This window comes from Anopheles nili, chromosome X (assembly GCF_943737925.1).
Source record: "Anopheles nili chromosome X, idAnoNiliSN_F5_01, whole genome shotgun sequence".
Lineage (NCBI taxonomy): Eukaryota > Metazoa > Arthropoda > Insecta > Diptera > Culicidae > Anopheles > Anopheles nili.
The window spans coordinates 13,264,291-13,284,330 of NC_071293.1; the positions used below are offsets into that span (position 1 = coordinate 13,264,291).

At 47.7% G+C, this 20,040-nt stretch overlaps 1 protein-coding gene across 1 annotated transcript; it reads left to right on the forward strand.

The window, feature by feature from the left end:
• Positions 1 to 204: 204 nt before the first annotated feature.
• LOC128729018 (uncharacterized) lies at positions 205 to 18,490 on the forward strand. The gene is made up of 27 exons (XM_053822667.1): positions 205 to 1,117; positions 1,175 to 1,416; positions 1,521 to 2,145; positions 2,205 to 2,272; positions 2,330 to 3,482; positions 3,569 to 3,669; positions 3,768 to 3,989; positions 4,059 to 4,260; positions 4,353 to 4,828; positions 6,429 to 6,582; positions 6,660 to 6,783; positions 6,842 to 8,087; positions 8,188 to 8,390; positions 8,460 to 8,969; positions 9,052 to 9,406; positions 9,487 to 9,714; positions 11,131 to 11,246; positions 11,361 to 11,588; positions 12,234 to 12,962; positions 13,799 to 14,151; positions 14,464 to 14,816; positions 14,922 to 15,369; positions 15,451 to 15,872; positions 15,949 to 16,028; positions 17,177 to 17,361; positions 17,461 to 17,668; positions 18,153 to 18,490. The coding sequence occupies exons 1-27, from the start codon at positions 621 to 623 to the stop codon at positions 18,342 to 18,344; spliced, it is 9,720 nt and encodes a 3,239-aa protein (XP_053678642.1). The 5' UTR covers positions 205 to 620; the 3' UTR covers positions 18,345 to 18,490.
• The last annotated feature ends 1,550 nt before the right edge of the window (positions 18,491 to 20,040 follow it).

Sequence of the window (20,040 nt, forward strand, 5' to 3'; positions counted from 1 at the left end):
ACCGTAACCCTTTGTAACCCTCGCGAGCGTGCCAGAGTTGAGTCGCCTGAGAACGCGCCCCAATGTCTGGCGTAACGACTGACAGCATCTTTTGTTCGAGCGAGCGGAAGGTGTTGCGCACAAACTTTTTTTTTTCTTTTTGTTTTTTTTTGCCAGGTAGGGCGGGGAGGGAGAGGGGGAGGAGGGAACTCTGTTGCAGATAACGCAATAACGACCACGACCGCGAGTTGACCGGAAGCAACAACAACAAAAAAATGTCTCTATTATCCTTTTCGCAGCGAGCTCCGAAGTTTCGCGAGCCACCAGCAAAGCAAAGCAATCAGCCGAAGGTGTAGGCGAGGATAGATAGTGTCAGATATCGTGCGCGTTTTGCCCGCCCAAAACGCGTTCCACCCTGCGGAAGTACGACGAGCGGCTGCATGTGACCCACGTGGCGTAGCCAAGTTGTAGTGTTTTTTCCGTTCCTTCCTTCCAGTATCGGTTCGTTGCTGCTGTGTTGTAGAGTTGTCTTGTTTCGGTTTCCACGTTTGTTCCGCTTCCGTTCCGGGTGTGCCGGTAGAGCCGAAATTATGTGCAACCCGGTGCAGCTGGTAGTGGCAATAGTGATAGTGTGAAGGAAAATGAAGAGCTTAGCGCCCGTAGTAGTGGTGTTGGTGGTGACGCTGCTCGTCGGTTGTGGTCCCGTGCTTAGTGTGCGGGACCCAAGGACTGACCGGGCTAGTCCGCAGGGTGTCTATCCTGGAATGCAGCTGCTCAGCGAGTCGGTGCACGACGAGCAGGCGGGTGACGATGGTCGCAACCCGGTGCTGGTGTTGACGAAGGACAGTGCACCTCAGGTGGCGTCGCCGGGTGGGCGTTCTGAGACGCACAAAGCGCTCAGCTTGGAGAGTCTGCTGGTTCCGAGGGAGACTGGTTTGGTCTATCCGCGACGCGAGTCCACGAGCAGCGCCGAGGATGAGGACGACGTCGAGGACGAGCGGGAGGAGATCGAGGAAGAGGACGAGGCTGAGGAGGAACGCAATGGGGAGGAGCTGGAGGAACTGGAGGAGCAGGAGGAGGACGAACGCGTGGAGGAGGAATCCGAGCGAGGAAGAGAACATCGGATAGAGGAGGAGCAGTTCGAGCCAGACGAGGAAGAAGGGCTGGTAGAGGACGAGCTGGAAAGAGGTGGCAGTCGCTTTCCGGCCTACTATACGCAGCCGGGCCATAGCTCCGGTGTGAAAGCGCCATCTGATGAGGAATTCCCGCGACGTACAAATCCCTGTGCTTCTGCCATCGTCGAGCATTTGAAGTCATCCGAGCATACCGTACCCGAACGGCGCAGTCCAGAGGCAAAGGATACCAACTTCTACATCGACATTAGTCATGATTTTTTGGAAACGCGCACTGGAATTGTGCCGGGAGTCGTTTACCAAGGTAAGATGCCTTAGATGGAGGGTGATGTAGTTTAGTTACTCTTTTTGGGGTGATGGACCTGATACGAAGATATTCATGCATACTTTACTTCCTTGTGATCTCAGTGGAGGTGAGACGTGCGCTGGGTACGAACATTCGGGATTTCTACATTGAATCGCTCGCCGGTGACCCGTATAGCTACGAGCAGTCGTCTCAGGAGCCGCGTCCAATCGGCCAGTTTAAAGTAAAAAACTCCAACGGGAGTGCTCGTAACGGAAACGGTCACAAGCAGGCTCCAGGTGATGCTGACAGTATACCGCGTAGTACCTGGATCGACGACATGGAGGTAGACTGGTTGCATCATGCGTACGCATCACGGAAACAGGCCGGTCATGAGCACGATCAGCATTCAATACTGTCCGATACCGGACAACGCGTCATATTCGGGGAGCCCTTTCCGGCCTACTTCGATGAGGACGATAAGCGTGATCTGGACGATACCGATAACTCCGTTGAGTTGGAGCACGAAGGAGTGAGACGCAGAGAACCACTAAGTGCAGCGAGATCCTTGGCCTGCCCGCGAAACGTGTGGAATCAGGATGCGATGTTCGAGGAGCAGATGGCAATCAATTGGTCTGTTCCGAGAACAAAAACGTTGCCCCGAGATGTTCCGACGTATCGAACGGACTTCGGCAAGTCCAACAGTACCAACGGAGATGTAGAGAAGCAGAGTAAAACCATTTACTTTAGGTAAGTCATTGGGTGTAAAAATGGCTGCAGCTGTACTAACAAACATTGTGCTTTTGCAGAGTACTATACCGTACAATGAGTAGCTATGTGATCTACGAACTGATCTACACGATGGTGCTTTTACAAGGTAAGAGCTTTGAAATGATTTTCTGAAAAGTCCTTTCTCATCTCTCGTACTTTACAGAATGTAGCTTATATCTCAAACAATCGCAAGGCTCTATCGTCTCGAGTAGACTTCCGAGTGGCTACAAGGATTGCAATTTAACATTTCCCTCTCGATCGATGACGGTACAGGAGCAACTTCCGGGGCTTTTACTGCAACTGACACGGCTGAACACGCCCTGCCGTGGAGGTGGGTACCTTCGCTTTTGGTCGGATCAGAACCAACAAGAACCCATTATGACGGGCAGCGGAGGCTACCACGGTGGCTACCATGGCCATGAAGCATCACGAGCTCGAGGTGATCATCAAACCATATCACTGTGCGGCAAGCTAGAAGAGCTGCCGTCGTCAGAGCGTTCGTTTCACTTTCAATCGCACCGAAACACCACACTGCAGCTGCACAACGCACCACTGTTTAGCCTGCGGTATCGACTGGTAGATTACTGCTACAACATGACTCTCCGGGAGCAGAATGGAACAGTTGTACTGAGGCCCGGCGATGCGGCCCTAGACTGCTACTTCCGCATTCACCTTCCGTACGGCTACCGGATAGCGCTGCAGTTGCTGACGAACGAATGGCAGCTGGATCTGCCGGTGACAGCTTTCAACGCCAACGCCACCGTGAGCCACAAGTCGATAGAACTCGGTGCGCTTGATGTTGCTACCACGAACCAGCAATTTCTAGCCCCAATAAGGTGCTCCTCGACGAACGGCATGCTGATAGAGTTGTACGAGGACAGTCACCATCGGTGGACGTCCTGCATCAACAGCAGTTCTGAGGCTACGCGCTACTCGCTGACGTCCAGCGGGAACAACATCGTCCTCAAGGTTAGCAAGCTCCGTCAGCTGATCACCGATGACAGCAACGAGCCAAGCAATCCATCATTAACGTCCTCATCCTCATCGCCCGCATCGTCGTCCGAGTTCCACGGGCAGCGAACCAACGGTTCCACGTTGGCCTCGCTGCTGTTCGAGTACAGGGCGGACCCGATCGAGCCCATCACTTCACGTTGTGCCTTCGGTTGGATAGCAACCGCTCAGTTCTGTATTTCGTCCATCGAGCGACGACTACCCTGGCACGAGGCCGAAGCGGAATGTAATCGACTCGGTGGACATCTCTTGTCGATACGCTCGAGCGAGGACCAGCAGCTCACAGATCAGCTGCTATTTAACAGGTAAGCAGACAAAGAAGTCCACGTCCCTACCGCCAACAGGAGTGCTATTTTGAGTGTATTTGTGTGGATTTGTTCCTGTTTTTTAGTCCGGGTTACAAAGATGACAGTGCGTACTGGATCGGTGCATCAGACCTGATCGTCGAAGGTGACTTCCGATGGAATGACAAATTTTCCTTCACGTACTCAAGTATGTAGTCCCTATGTCACAAATGGGGGATAACACCACCACATAAGCTGCAATCTCTTACTTCTTCATTATTTTTGTATTTCAATACTGCCACTCAGACTGGTTCCCGGGCTGGGTGCACCAGGAGAATTACAACCGCCAGCCAAACGACGACGGTTTGAGTGGGCAGGATTGTGTGGAAATTCGCCGCCATTTCCAGATCGCTTCCAGCAGTGGGCAAACAACTCCCAGCATTAGCCCACTCACCAAGTCGTACATGTGGAATGACCGAAACTGTGATGCCCACAATTACTTCCTCTGTGAGCGAATGATGGACGAAGGTACTAAGGACAGCCTGGAGGTGGCTCAAGTACTGGCACAGTTTAATTCGTTTCCGTGTTCGCCCTTAGAAATGCCTGAGCGACTGTGGAACGAATCGGAATGCAATGTCACCGTCACACTGAGTGTGGAACGATCGAAGGCCACAATCTGGAGCTCAGGCTTTCCACAGCAATATCCCGACAGTGTTGACTGTTACACGCTGATTCTCGCTCCACCAGGCTACCGCGTGGTGTTGGACTTTGAGGAGATGGTGCTGGAGAACGAGCCGCTGTTCGTATACGCGTACTTCATATGTGCTGTCAGGATAGAAGATCTAACGTTCTTACTAACCATCAACTATTTTTGGCTTGTGCTTGTTGCAGCTGTTCATATGACTATCTACAACTCGTTGAACCGGACACGACCAGCCCGTACGTGCCGTCAAAATCAGCGAAGGACTTCTCCAACACGGTGCTGTTTCGCTTTCGCAATTCACGTCATAGCGGCCGGTACAGCACCCAGCACAGACGGAAAAGCGTGCAGAATCCCTCCATGGAAAACAGTGGAGGTGCGACAGATAGCTTTGCAGAGGGTGATGCCAGTGGCGTGTATCACGAGCGTGACATCAGCTTCAACGTACCGAGCATCGTGCTGCAGCCGACTGACTCGCGCTACACCAGCAGTCTACCACTGCCCGAGCTGAGTTTGGGCAATGTTCCGCGTAAGATCTGCGGCGATTGGAGTTCGAAACTGAAGCTGCTCCGTTATGTGACGACGGGTCCCACGCTGGGCATGCGGTTCGTGTCCGATTACTCGAACAACTACGGTGGATATAAAGCGAAGATTTCGATGGAAAATGGTAAGATGGCCCCAGTCTAGTTTAGGCTTCTGCAGCCACTTACACACGCCAATCCTTCACTCCGCTAGCGGGTTTTCCTAGAGTTTTCCTTCATTTGAAACCGTCACTCTAGCAAGTAGCTCCCGTCAGTTTTCCCCATTAGCAAGCCAATTTCTCTCTCTTCAATTGTTAATCACGTTTGTTATTGATTAGGGGTTTCCTTTGTTTCTCTTTCGTAAACACCTCATCCTTTCTTTTTCATGTACTTTGCGTTAGCTCTTCTCAAATGACTCTTAACGGTTTAGAAGAATAAAATCTCTCCAAATCCGATCAAACGCAGCTTCTCTTTGTCTCTAGCGCAAACTTGTAGGCTATATTTCAGTAGGTGAATCAGCCATCGGAGAGCTTTCGTTTAGTTCTAGGATAGGAGATATAATATACGATGCTTATTAAAGAACAAAAAACACGTTCATAGACGTTCGCGTTGAAGAAACGCACAATTTCCCTTACGTACAGTACAGATACATAAATTTAAATACCTATATTTAAACGCATAGGAAGGCCGAGGGCACATGGTAAGTGCAACCTGTTTCAAACAGTTTTCTGCCTGAACCTACCTATGCTCTCTAGTTACCTGATTGAAATTGATATTTGTTTCTTACACTTGCCAATACATATCTTCATTTTTAAGACTTGCTTGCCTTACAATCATTTGTTTTGCGTAACGTTTTGCTCTGCAGCGTACGGCTCGTGATATACACCTTTAACTAAAGCTCGCCGAGCTACGTTCTCTTCCCGGTGGCAACGAGATCAGGGTCCCCAGTGTCCGTTTCGGGCTGTCAGGCTCAGGAGATGGCATTTGCCAGCCTCTATGGTCTATTGCGCTTGCGCAGAAGGATGATGAGTTTTATTGCGCTAGCTGTGTTCGTTTTCTTCTAATGTTTCATTTGTTATCAGCAAAGTTCTCATTTTGCTCACCTTTCCAAGCGTTTGTTTATTGTGTTTGTTCAGAGTTGTTGTAGGCCCACATCGGTTCGATGTGGGGCAGAGATACTCGCCACGGGCTGATATTCGAAAAAATTACTCCTAAGTATAAACGCTGCAAATTATGTTATGTGTTGCTCCCGTAGAATTGATATTGCCAGAATCGGAGTGAGTTACTTTTATTTTTTACTAAATTTACTTCAATCTTGTTTTGCTGCCAAAATATGCGCAAGGAATGGCTGATGAGAGTGATAATTAGTGCATGTAGAGTTACCAACTAAGGACGTTTTGTCACAGTTGGTTTTTTGTCTTAATTTAAACGTCGGTTTTGAGATGATTATCTTAACGCGTTACAGTTACCTGCAGTAGTGTTTGAAAGCCGCTTCGAGTTTCAGTATCGTTAGCCGTATACATAACACCATAACACATTCTGCTGACCGTCACCAGCAGACCATCTTCTTGTCCGATGTCCACATTCGGACATTTATCGGTATCCAAGCTCAGACCATTGTTGCTTCGATTTCAATTTGATCCTCTTACCCGTGATCACCGATATCTCTTGGCTACGGTCGGTTGATGGGTAACACATGCCATTGTTCTTACCTCACGTTAATGCCCGCACTCGTTTGGCCTGCAGTCACATCAGAGTGTCATGATGAGCGTTTCAAGGCGTACAACAACTCCTGCTACTTGATTATCTCGTACCCCGATGTGGACTGGACGACTGCTCAGCAGATCTGCCGCGGTATCGGAGCCCAACTTGCTTCTATATCGACAACCGACGAGCAGAGGTGCGTGTTTGTTTACCCCCATGGGACGGATGCCCTGGTGTATTAACGACGTTATATATTTTATCTATCGGTGATAGGTTTATTACGTCCAACATTCGCAACAGTATTGATTACACCCCGCGGTCGCTCTACTGGGTTGGAGGCGAGATTACAACAAACGGCAACTTGGAATGGGTGGATGGAGTGAAGTTGCTATTCGAAGTAAGTTAACTCACAATACCAAAATGAACCGCGAGTCAGCACACACCTTTCATCGCAGGGTTGGTTACCTGGGCAGAGGCCGGAGAAGTCAGATGTGCTCAAAGTGCCCTGCTGCCTGGGTCTGCAGTGGAAAGTGTCCCCGACGCCCATGATATCGTCTGGTCTGCACTGGACGGCTCAGAAGTGTTCTATGAACGGTGGGTACGTTTGCAAGAAGCCTCGACCTCGCCTCGACGAAACAACGGTAAAGAACCAGACGTTTTCTGGCACCGAAGGCATAATACAGTCACCGGGATATCCCAATCCTTACCCAGTTGAAACGGACTTCTGGATACGGATAGTAGCGTCCGAGCATCGGCGAATCATCATTCAATTTCAAAAGCTTGATCTAGAACACCAGGATGAGTGCTTGTACGATTACATTAGCATTCAAAATTATCCGATCTTACCCAACTCCCGCATGGGTTACTCAAACACCTTCAACAACGAAGGTGAGTCGGTATCATTGACGAAGTATCATCACGAATTTAGTGAAAACAGTAGCAAATTTGTCGACGAGCAAAGATTACCGAAAGGATTGCACTTCCCGAGTGGTGACGTTGTGGAGCCCAACAGCAAAAAATCGCCCTCCTCGTTCCCTGGTTGGCAAAATAATAGTCAACCAACGAATAAGTTCCAGCGACGAATACGATATGTCAGCAGCAGTTCTGGAATGGCGTACAGCAATACCGATCAAGCAGTAGGTGCAGATCGCAACACAGCTAGTAATCACCCGACGTCGTTGTTGAACGATCCCACGCTACAGTTTGACGAGCTCACACCTTCGTTTCTACCATACGTACGCTGGTGCGGGACACACGACAACAACATGGCTAGGTTCAACTTCATCTCTACTGGCAACGAGGCAATCATTCGCTTTCATTCCGACTTTTCGATCAGCGGAGCGGGATTTTCTGCCACCTGGAGCACGGTGGACATGACCGGGTGTCCGCTGCAGACAATCACGTCGAAGGAGGGCTCAATATATAGCCCAAATTATCCTTATTTCTTGCTAAACAACGTCGACTGCACATATGTGATACAAGCGCCATTTGGACGGCGCGTATGGCTGGAGTTCCTGCTGATGGATCTAGCAGAAGATGCGACGCTTCAGTTGGACATTGACGATGGACCATTCGAGCCCTTCGCCGACGAGACACATCTGAACGATGGTGTGTTCGTTAGCAAAGGAGAACGGTTGGTTGTGAGATTAAAAACAGGTTCAACGCCCAAGGGGAAAGGATTTCATGCAACCTTCAAGACTTGTAAGTGATGAAAAGCTCCATTATTAATCTGCTGTGTGATGAACAAGATATTGGTAAATATCGAAAATGTAATTCTAATTACTAACGGATTCTTCCACAGTGGCGTATGTCAACGAACAGCGGTATATAACACTCTCGAACAAAACAACCGGGATGCTGTATTCGCTCAACTATCCTCAAATAATGCCATATGACGTCGATTATACACAACACTTAATTGCACCTCTCGGGGAAGTAATTCTTCTAGAACTGTACGGTGTTGGATTTAGCCAACACGGTTGCCACCAGACTGGGTTCATTGAGGTGAGTAACATATACCAAAATCATTCTTAAAGTCCGCTCCAGTACCATGTCGTGAGGTGTGTTTTCTAGATCTACGACAACTACACCGACAGCAACGGCACCCTTTGGCATCTATGCGAGCACCACTCGAACAGCAAGACCACAGGTCCTGAAGCAGAAAGCATGAAGACGAACGCAGTCGAACATCGCTACCCAGCGCACGTGGCAGCGAAGCTACATTTACAAGCCACAGGAAGCCATGGACTAGCCAAACCGGCACCCATTTACATCACCTCATACCTGAACACAATCCACATACGGCAGCGAAACGCAAACGGTACTGGTATACGGCTGAATGCTACTGTACGCCTGCAGGAAGACGCCGGGTACAAGATGAAGCTAATCTCGAATGCGGATGAATGGGTCGAGAGCTGCAAACCGAACCCGTGTCAGTACGGTGGGAAGTGCATCATCGCCAACCACAAGCGAGGTATCTGCCAATGTTATGGCCACTTCACCGGTCGCTTCTGTGGGCTGAATATTTGCGAGCTGGAACCTTGCTTTTTCGGCAAATGTGAACTGACGGCTACTAGCTTCAAGGTGCGTACTGAAAAGGCAATCTTTCCCAGCGCTTGGCAGGTTTTGTTAATATGTACTTTTCTGGTGTGGTTACAACCCTCAGTGCAACTGTCAGCCTGGATTCGTAGGGTTGCGGTGCGACCAGCGGCAAAAGCCGTGCGCAGAGAATCCCTGCGAAAGCCGAGGCGAGTGTTTCGAGAAGAATGGTGGTTTCTTCTGCCGTTGCCACGCGTGGTGGGAAGGACCCCGGTGTGAGAAGCGTATGATGCACATCCCCTACAAACCACTCTCGGAGCGAATGCTGCAGGAACCGTTTTGGTTGGGCCTGATCACGGTGTTTGTCGTACTCGCTGTCATCGGGCTTGTTTGGTGTGCCAAACGTCATTTCCCGGAGAAGATCGAAAAGCTGCTCGCCGACGACACACAGCTGAATCGAAGTAAGCCGACAGGTGTGCTGAGCCTCCACCGCTGGTTAACGGACAGAACATGCTACTAACGCACGGTGGGGTCTCTTGGGGACTCTTATTTAACACTGCAGGCACGTTCCCGCCACACCATCTCAACACTGCCTTGCGCGAGCAACTGCAGGCCTCCGCCGGTACCGTGTCGTCCTCGAACGTCACTACCCCTGCGTCGCATCGGACGATCTTTGGACGATTGGGTATAAGAAAACCATCCATATTGAGTCTCAGCAGCCCACAGCAAGTTGGAGGGGCTACCGCTAGAACATTTTCTTTAGATGATCTTTTACGGCCCCCTCCTCGACGTAAGACAGACAAACATATGATAAATTAATAATCGAAAAATAGCACCAAACAACCTACCTTTTCGACAACATTACAGAAAATAATATCAATCTTACTTGAACCTTAAGCTGTGTCTGGTAGTGCCTTGCTCACGATTTGTAACCTTGCTAGTTTTACTTTCGCTTCTCGTACTGTGTGATTTTCTATGTAAATGTCTCTCTCTCTCTCTCTCTCTCTCTCTCTCTTTCTCTCTATTTCTTTTCTCTTGAGTGTATGTCTGTCTGTCTGTCTGTTTTGTCTATATCATTGTGATCGCTGAACAATTACTCATGTTTTTTGTGGATTATATTAGCTGTACTTAGAAACTAACAGCAAATGCACACTGCGGCGAGCTTCACTTCGATCGTGAACACGCCTGCTAGATATCCTTATCAGCAAACTCGATCTAATGAACGTGCTAACTCGCACACCGTAATTGTGTCGTGTGTTTCTCGCACCGTGACTCACAATTCAACAATGAATTTTTGCAGTAGAAACACTAAACACACGGGACGTGCTAATGTTCCTATATGCACCATTATGATAGATTAAAATGTGCCAGTATTCAGTTGAGCTCATAATTGCCTGATGTTTGCTCGAGTGTCAATATCAACTGTACAGTCATCAGCGAACGGTTATTCGAAGTGACGATGTGAACAAACACTGCAAAACATTTTTGTATTCCAGAGTCGCAGGTAGTAGCTATTGGCGTTACACAATCAGCTCAAATTATATATAAAGTTGGCCAATATTGATATTTAAGAACACATTGGCAACCATACTTTGAAATACGTATGTAAATGTATATATGTATATATATATATATATATATATATATATATATATATATATATATATATATATATATATATATATATATATATATATATTCAATTAAAAAGTATTATTAAAAGACATATTTAAGAAATGTCCATACTGGTGACTGTTTTACTTCTATATTGTTTGTGCTCATGGTTATTAGATTATCGAATGCAAGCAAAAGAATGTGGTTGCTAAGGCTATATTTTGAACTATGGCTTGAAATGCTTAGAAGTCCTGTAACACTGTGAAATATCCAACACTTTTGATCCTGAATAGAACATACTCATATCTATTAGACGGTTACATAACCATTACGCATTCTTTCACATTTCCGGTAGATCCCAAGGCTATCTTGCCGGCTCTATATTTCGCTAGTATTTGTTGTTTCCGATCAAGTAAACAGTAACCATCATCTAGCGCATGGTTTGCCGATTCCCTTCTTAGTAGTTCGTTCAATGAGTTTCACCACACAGTGTCCTTTCCATGAACTGTCATTTCCTGCTCCCACAATGCGGCAGGTGCCCAGAGTTGGTAGACGCACTAACAGCTCTTATCTTACTCGTGGTACGTTGCAGGTACACCATCGCCTCGAAAAAAGCGAAATAACTCGACGCCGACAAAGAAAAACGTCAACGAGAAGAAACAGATCCTCCAGCAACTTGTCTCACCCGCCCAGAACGCCGCCACTAAAGTCAGTTTTCGTTAGATCTGCTAACATCTACTCGTCTGGCATATCATCGAATGATGGTTACTATAAACTACTTACTGCTTTTAACTAGTTTTGTTTTACTTCCCAATTTTGCAGCAAGTTAGCCTCGGAGAGCTGATACAGTTGTCAGAGACGCGCCTCAAGGCTAACTACGCTGAGTCTGAGGCTGCTATGAAGGAAACGACGTTCTCGGAGAACTCGCTCTCCGTGACGTCTATGGTCCGGCAGATATCGGACCCGAAGCTGGAGAAGAAGGTTACCTTCGCTCGACTTCTCAGTAAGGTGTCAGCAGAGATGAGCTCAGGCTCGGAAGACCTAGCGAATGTGAGTACTTGCACGCATACTGTCCAAACATCCATCCGAACCGTAGTACGTGTATTCCTGTTCCGTTTTATGTTGGGTTTCAGATTTTATTTTGATTTAGTTTGAATTTGGAACTCATTTGAAAACCATGTTCTGTAAATCATCCGCTTCAAACGTCAGGCTTTTGAACGTTCAAATTAGGCAATCGTTCTGTAATCTACTGTTGCTAACTCTACTACTACATTACCAACAATTTTATCATACTTAGTTTTCTGTTTCATTGGGTTGTTCGTATTACACGTCGACACGTTAACATGTACTACCAATTATTAGTCTTAAATCTGAGGTGTATTGATTTGTATCGAACTTGTGAGTCCCTTCGTGTGAAAGTTCGACCGTGCCCTGGCACGAGGGTGGTGAGCATAGTGGTAGGGGTAGAGCTAGCTTAAAAGACGGCAAACAAAATTGGCTAGTTCTATTGTTCACAACCATCCAGAACCTGCTCAGGTCCACACATTGTATGAAGCGATCCTTAAGCGAAGCCAAAAAAAGTACAAACATTCTCGTGGACCTGGACCAGCTGACTAGTTCATTGAAAACTATTTATTTCTTCACGCCCCACCCTCACTCCATTTCCCCGCTGTGGCACTGCCAAAAACCCCAAAGGGAGTGAAACATTCTAGTGCTCTAAGTCTTCCGAACGAGGTACCGCCACGCGCAAATTCCGTACCACCGTCGCCGTGCACAAACGAAATCCGATCGCCCCACAGTACCTCGTCGAACCAGGGCAGCGATTCACTTTCCAGCTCTGAGCTGGCACTGCACGACTTCGGTTTGCGTAGCAGCAACCGCCGGACGCGACCCAAGGTGTCAAGCGCCGACTCTATACTGGCGATGTTCAAGAACTTCGCTGCCTCGAGCAGCGCGCTTAACACGCTGCCGTCCTCGATCGTCATCTCGCCGTCGTCCACGCCGACCGCCTCCAGTCCGCAGGATGACGTGCCAGGCGACGACGACTCGTCAACCTCCTCGAACCACACGCCCGTCAGCTACTCGAGCGGTGGTGCGTCCGACTCACCTGTCTTCTACCGCCAGAGCACGATCGAGGTTCCGGTGTTGGACGCGCTCAGTGCGCACAAGTCCGCAGCGACAGCCACAACCAGTAGTGGTGTGTCTGCCGGGGCAGCCCAGCTGCACCCACCGACGATCCTGCTCGAGATACCGAGCAACGGCATCAACAACAAGTGTCTGTCACCGATTCGAGAGATGCCAACGCCCATACCATCGCCTGCGCTGACACCGATCATGCCAAGACCGCAGCGCATCCGAACGCCACAGTCGATGCACGACGAGTCCATGTCCGTCACGTTTAACAGTGGCTATGACGACTACCACGTAAGTCTGCCCTTCCCCAGCATGGCCGTGCTGCGGCCGTATCAGTAGGCTTTCATACTCTCTTTGACTCTCTAGCCAAACTCACCCGGTTAGCCTTAGCCACATACCTTTCTATCTGTTTTACTTGCAAACTCATTCATCAAAACCCTTACCATTTGCGGCACGACCTCCTTTTGATCTCGTCCATCGATTTTCATTGTAATAACCATCACGACTAGCACGACGCCTTCGATGCCATACCTGCAAGTTGCTCGACATGAATGACTGCGGAAAGTAGTTTTGCTGTTCGAAGATCTTGATGTCATATGTAGCAGACCTGTCATTCACGCGACCCTACCATTCTTCAATCTGTTGTATGATAGCTACAGCTCGTATACATTCGTACATTCGTTTGTACGGCACTAGTACACACAACAAAACAAAAGAATAGTGGATTCTTTTTTATTCACTTTCTGTATTTATTTTTAACCGTCTGTGTTATATAATTATAGCTTCCTTTCTATTAACCCTGGCTTACCTGTCTAAACTCTCTTCTTCCCATTAACCAACCTTAATCTGCCGACAATACCGGCATACTTTCTCTGTCAGTTTTGTCAGCTGGAACCCATCTTTGGGACAGCTCTGAAAAAAAATGAGCTCAAACTTCCTCACTCACTGCACAGTTCTATACACCTACCTATCTATCTGTCTACCTGTCACCTTCCAATCTCCAACTACCTGCGCCTTGTTTTGACGAGACCTCCTTCCCCGACCACCTTCGGTCGGACCTACTACCATGCTCCAAAAAAACAAACGTCAAATCTACTAGCATTGATCCTAACCCTCATTGTATTCAGAAGCCACATCAGGTGTCGATTGAAATACGGCCACCCGACGAGTCCGAGCGGGGTGACTACTCCTCTTCCACAACACTCTCGTCCTCGCAAAGTGATACCACCGTCGACGGTTCTGCCCCGCACAGCGCTCCGATGGTGTCAATCGACATCCATCCACCTACACCAGAGCGTAAGAGCCCGGAACGTCCTCGCGATCTGATTATTCCAGAGCTGGTGATCCAACAACCGAGCCCTACACGAGAGCGCACGACTGTGGTCGTGTTTCCAGGCTCACCACCACCTCAACGTGCTAGCCAACCCTTCGATGTCACCACGCTGCCCTGCAACGGTGGCAAGCAGCAGCAACAGAAGAGGTGAGGACGACCATTGCTCGTAAATGATGTGAGTGTTCACACACACACTTACAGCGGTAAGCATTAACAATAGCCAACTCCTGTACCTGTACCTGTACCAAAAAGCAACGATAAGAGATAGCACGACAGAAGCAAGCTTGCCAAGCTGTTCCTGGCACCGAACAATGGCAATCTGTCGCGTTCAATAACTCACAACCCGTCCCGACAATCCTCCGTCTCCGTCTCCATCTTGTCGTGTATGTGTCCCGGCTTTAACACCGTCCTGATACACTTTTTGTTTTACCACGCTATTCCGGTGCGTGTTCGGAACAGGTTCCTGAAACAGTGGGAAAAACCGACCTCACTCGATCTACCATTCGCGCCGCCAATGATCACGATCACCTGCAACAGCAGTGAGGTTGTGTCTGACGCCGACGTCCCATCACCGGCGCTTTCGATGGGTCCGAAGGGTTCCAAGGTTAACAGTGGTGGGGGACTAGGACCTTCGGGTGGTGCGGTCGGAATGTGCTACCTAAGCCCGTTCTCGATGTGCATCCGTGGAGATCGCGCTCCGTCCGAAAGCAATCTCAGCTCATCCGGCTATTCCAGCATGGCGAGTCCGGGACCGAGCCGGTGTGGTTCCAACAATCCGCTCTTTTCAAACGAATCCGATGAGCCTGGTTCTGGTAAGTTTCGGTCGGTTTAGCGCGCAAAACAGAGACCAACATAAGAAGACATACACCCCGCAACACCTGTACGCTGATGCTTGATTTCCGTTCCAAATTACCAAGGTCCGGCCGGCCCTGGTTACTCGGGATTCCATTCACTAATGAACAACCGACGACAATCATCTAATGTAAGGAAAAAATCCACGGATAGTAGCACCAGCACCGGTGTCGGCAATAGCAACGCCTCCCACACCGCCAGCTTCGGCCACCATCAGTCCTCCTTTCGGCTCCGCTCCGACTCCGAAACGTTGTCTGACGAGCCACTCCTAGAGTCGAACGACGAGGGTATCGGGACGGATCATCTGGATGAGAAGATAGAGGAGGGCGAAATTCGCAGCGCTAAGGAGCTGGAGCTGTACCTCGGAAAAGAGCTGATCCAGACTGGGCAGGATATCATGAGCCAAGAAAATCTCTCCATGTCCCAGCTGCAGTTACCATCGATAGTCATACAATCCGATACAGGTTTCGATAAACACTCTCCTGTTTCGTCGCGCTCGGACAGTCCGCTGAGGTACTGCATAACGATGAGGTTCGAGGAGATTGAATGCATCACATTAATCACACCTCTGTGTATCTTGCTGTTCTTCTACAGTGAACGCAACGCCAGCATGGAACGCTTCTCACCTATGTTTTACGGCAAGAAGGATCAACATCTGCCATTCACGGATTCTGACGGGTTGTACGACTTTCCTTCGTCCGATGGTAAAAGTGCTGGGTGTGCTATTATCACCACCCATCGCAAGTGCGTCGGACGTAGGAAGGATCGTCGCGTAGCTCGCTCTGTACTAGCAATTCAATCACCTTCCAAGTCCACCTCCGTGCTACTGGAGGTACCCAACAGCAAAGAGAACGTGTCACAATGCTCCCAACATAACAACTGCGGCAAATTCACAGGAACTTCGTCGACACGCAAAAGCCCGAAACGTCGCGTCCATCGGCAACCGTTAGCCAGTAGTTCCTCCTCCACGGAGTCACTGACGTCGATGCGGGAGTACGCCATCCGGTCCAGTAAAGGTGAGTTGGACGATGCAGTTGCTCAGAAGAATTCAAGCTTTATGACATAATTTTAACTCTATTCTCGCATCTCTAGCAGACCTAACCGGAGCGACGCACACCATTTCCACGAAAGATTCGGTGGAAATGTGCGACTTTGGTGACGATACAGGTGAGGTAGGTACAGCGCAGTTGAAGTAATTGCCTACCCTCCAACCGCCCAGAAGAGAAACAGTTATTCACGGGCAGAACTCTCTACTCGTCCGTCTTAGCTGGTCACTTAACTCACATCGTTTTTTTAATGTACTTCTATACTGACGTTTATCAAGTAGTCTTCAGCACTTCAAGTTGTTGCGTTCCAAAATGCATTCATTGATTTGAACTTGTAGAAGAACCGATCCCCGAACGTTACCCCTGATCGGTTTTGCGCATACTTCCTCTTCAAGTGGTTGGGCTTCATTCCCAGTGGACGATCTGCGATAGGGGGAAGAGCTTATCTCCAATGGCAGCATACTGCTAGGAGTACACTGGGTACACAGGGGATCGCGTTTTTAAGTACAGCCAGCTAAAGATGTTCGACCGACGTACTGGTTAGGAAAAAAACGATACGTTACGTGCGAAGAACAGTCGACAGTCTGAACTAAATAATTGCGTAGTTATTGTTAACAGTCAACACCTCATGAGTTTCATGCATCTCATCAGCATCTCATCCAGCTGCCATTACTCATCTAGATAGCTAGTGATACTTTTTTCTGTACAAACCATGTTCGTAAGTGGATGTGTTGGTTGCCAATTTGCCGCCTCTATTCTCTAGCGAGTTGCTCTAGCTATATTACAGCAGTTTATGTTTCGTTTTCTCTAAAGCTTTGATTATTCGTGTGTCTTGTTCAATTCTTCCGTTGAGTTAACTTTCGCATCCGTTGACACTTTAGTGTATATATAGAAACGCAGGTTTTATTACGTAGTCCTTTTTTTGTTTGTTTCGATAGTCAAACGAGCAGCTGAGCCTGTGGATTGTTGCTGCAAAGTTGGCGATGTGCTTCCATTGACCATTTTTTTACTTACCTATCATTTTGTTTGTTAACTTGCACATACGAACAATAGTATAACGTTGTTGTGTGTATACATATGTGGCGTAATTTACCATCTTATGCATATGCCCCTTCCGGGGGACTCTTTCCGTACATGAGATTAGCGTTGAGTTTACGCATATTTGGTAGCGCCTAGTTACTACAATGTATTGTCCACTTGTTAAGATTCTATTCAATTAGAGCAGAACCTATATATCCACCGTAAAAAAAATCTAGCGTGCCCATTCTTGCTAGCACGATCAAATATTAACATCTCCTGTGCCCCCCAACGTTAACGTTTATTTTACCCCCCATTCCTTTCCATACGATGCGCATGTGAAGGAGGTGTCTAGCCAGATATTGCCTAAAGCAACGGTAGAGGACGTTCGGAAACCCCCATACAAGATACGACGACTGAAAGCGATTGGGAATCAGATCAGGTACGGCTACCTGGTAGCTTTAACGTCACAAAGCCCTCCTCTACACGCATGTCACTAACTTGCCATTCACTTTGCTTATGTTTATGTCTCATCTTACAGGTTCCTTCGTCGGCTAGAGCGCTCGATCCACCGCAAAGATAACCCGGCACAACCTTCCGACGAGGATACCAACAGCAGCAGTAGTATGAAGGACTCGCCCAAGATGTCGTCTCCGCTTATTAGATTCAAGCAGACCCAAATCGACGAAGAGGACGAATCCGAGGAAGATGATAGTAAGAGTAAATACTATTCCAACGCATCCAATAAGGTGAGTGTGCGTGTGGGGCGCAACATTTCGGGTCTCTTGAATGCTGTTCACACTGTGTAATCATACGCACACGTTGAATAAAACTCCTATACGAAACTCACTTTTAACCCCAGAAAGGTAGATGCATAATGCGCTGACGATATTTCGCTGTATAAATGTAGGATTTTTCCTTCGGGTCGCCACTGCCGCCATTCAATAGGAGAACACGTATAGTTTGCTCTATGTAAAATATGTAAATTCTAGTTAGATTAGTATCTTAAACATATCCTTCGCGTGTTTCAACTAGATTATTGAAGTGTCCAAAATTTTTGAATAGAACACTGTGCTTTCTTTCCTCGACTCCTAAGGCAGATTGGATGGATTGAGTTAGTGCCGTCCGGGACATCAGAGGCAAGGAAGCGAACAGGTTGAGGAATGCTGGCGTGCGGGCAGCTCTGCTGAGTTCGATGCCAGATATACCGATTGTGCCGTTGTTTCTTTGCAGCAGCAGCAGCAACTGCAGCAGCAGCAGCAACTACTGCTGCCGAACCCAGAGACGAATGCGGTCACCACCAACACACGGCAGCATTGTAAGATTTCGCGTCAGAGACGTGTTCCTAGCCATGACTGCTACGTGGCGAAACCGTGGTCCGAGGCGGAGTGCAAGCTGCTCGGGGGAGAGGTGAACAGCGACTGAAGGGACATACATTCAGCCCTAACACCTGCACACTGTATCCCTGACCAGTTGGATAGGATGAACCTGATCCTACACTCGTTTTGGGCACCGTTCCAGCAGTGGTTACAAAATCACTCGGGAGTAGTAGATAGCACTTAGAAGTCATTCGATTCGGAGCGATAAAAGGCTGCTTGTATATCGTACTAATCCTAGCTAAAGCGAACTAGACAGTATGAGAGGATACTACGGTACTTCAGTGAACAAAACGAAAGCGTAAACGAGATAACACAACAAATTAAATGACATAGCAATATAGAATAACGAAAAAACACACAAATATATACAACAACAAACAAAACCAAAAATCACATGCAAAATACAGTTTACTGCAGCAGTTTCAAACACTTTCAATCGTGTTATGGCATATATTTTTTAGCAGTCCTATAGAGTTTTATGAACCATAAAATAACACCTAGGCAATACTCACACACTCAACCTGAGGAGTGTTACGCGCTACTTACACGATTTTGCAAATATTTATATGTGTTCAGTTCATCAAACCGTTTTTACCGAGTTGCACATTGCATATGTTGTGAATATGTATCATATAGAGAATACTACTTACACCGGACTATGAGCAAGATTAGCAAACTCCGAAACCTAGAAGATAATGTGGACGGCTCCACATCTAGCCGGTGCAGGATCGAATCCCGCTCGAAGAAATGTTGTAGTGTGTTTGAAATTAGGGAAGCCGCGGAACGTCTGTTTATCTAAATAGATTTTTAGACCCATGCTCATCTCCCCTAAATATCGTATGAAAAAACAGAAGAAAACTGAAAATGGAAAAAAATATATGACAGCACACGTTGATAACGTTCACGTTGCACCGAGAGCACTAGTTCACACACTCTTTAAAAAAGGCATTCACAAAAACGATGATCATATACATACATACTGGGCACAAGCACACCTGCACCCACACCCACACACCACGCACACACAAACTCGCGCACCCACTCATACACGTTCACTGATAGTAGAGCACACGAGTAGTAGAACGAACAATTGTCAAGAAAAAAAACTGATACATCACCCAGAACAGAGACTGATTTTCTAACTTAAGAGAAACGAAAAAATATGAAGCGAATAGTGCCCCGAACAGAAGACGGCGACGTGTGTGTGTCGTTTATCTTTCTCTCTATCTCTCTCCTTCACTGGCGTGTGTATGTAGCCGTTTATTTTCTCTCGTGTAAGTGTTGTAAATCGACGTAAATCCCATCGCTCTCAGAAAACGGCACTCCCAATAGATGTGACTTTTCAGTTTCGCGAGTTTTTCCTTCTTTCCCCGGGGCACTGATTTTCACTTGTCGTTGCCGTTAAAAAGGATACAGAAGGATTTCGTAGACAAAACGCATTCACGCACATGCTCGTCATCGTGGTCGCTCTGATCGCGCTCTAAGTAAATGGCAAACGGGTAGAATGGCCCAGGTACTGTTTTAAATGTATTTTACAATGCTAGTAGTTTAGTATAGCTGGCGTCCGCGTGATTCTCCCTATAGTGGATACCTTCTTTGGGTGTGATTTTTCTTTTCCGTTTTCGCAACCGAAAATTAAATGTTATACCCGCGGAAACTTACGCAACTATACGTGCAACCAAGAGCGCTAGGGCACACTTGTGAGATTGATGCAGAACATGGAACCACTGTACAAAACTGTA

Coding starts and splice junctions, on each gene's coding strand:
- LOC128729018 (XM_053822667.1), top strand. CDS start 621: ATGAAGAGCTTAGCGCCCGTAGTAGTGGTGTTGGTGGTGACGCTGCTC. Junction 11,589..12,233: donor GCTCGGAAGACCTAGCGAAT/GTGAGTACTTGC, acceptor AAAACCCCAAAG/GGAGTGAAACATTCTAGTGC. Junction 12,963..13,798: donor GTGGCTATGACGACTACCAC/GTAAGTCTGCCC, acceptor CATTGTATTCAG/AAGCCACATCAGGTGTCGAT.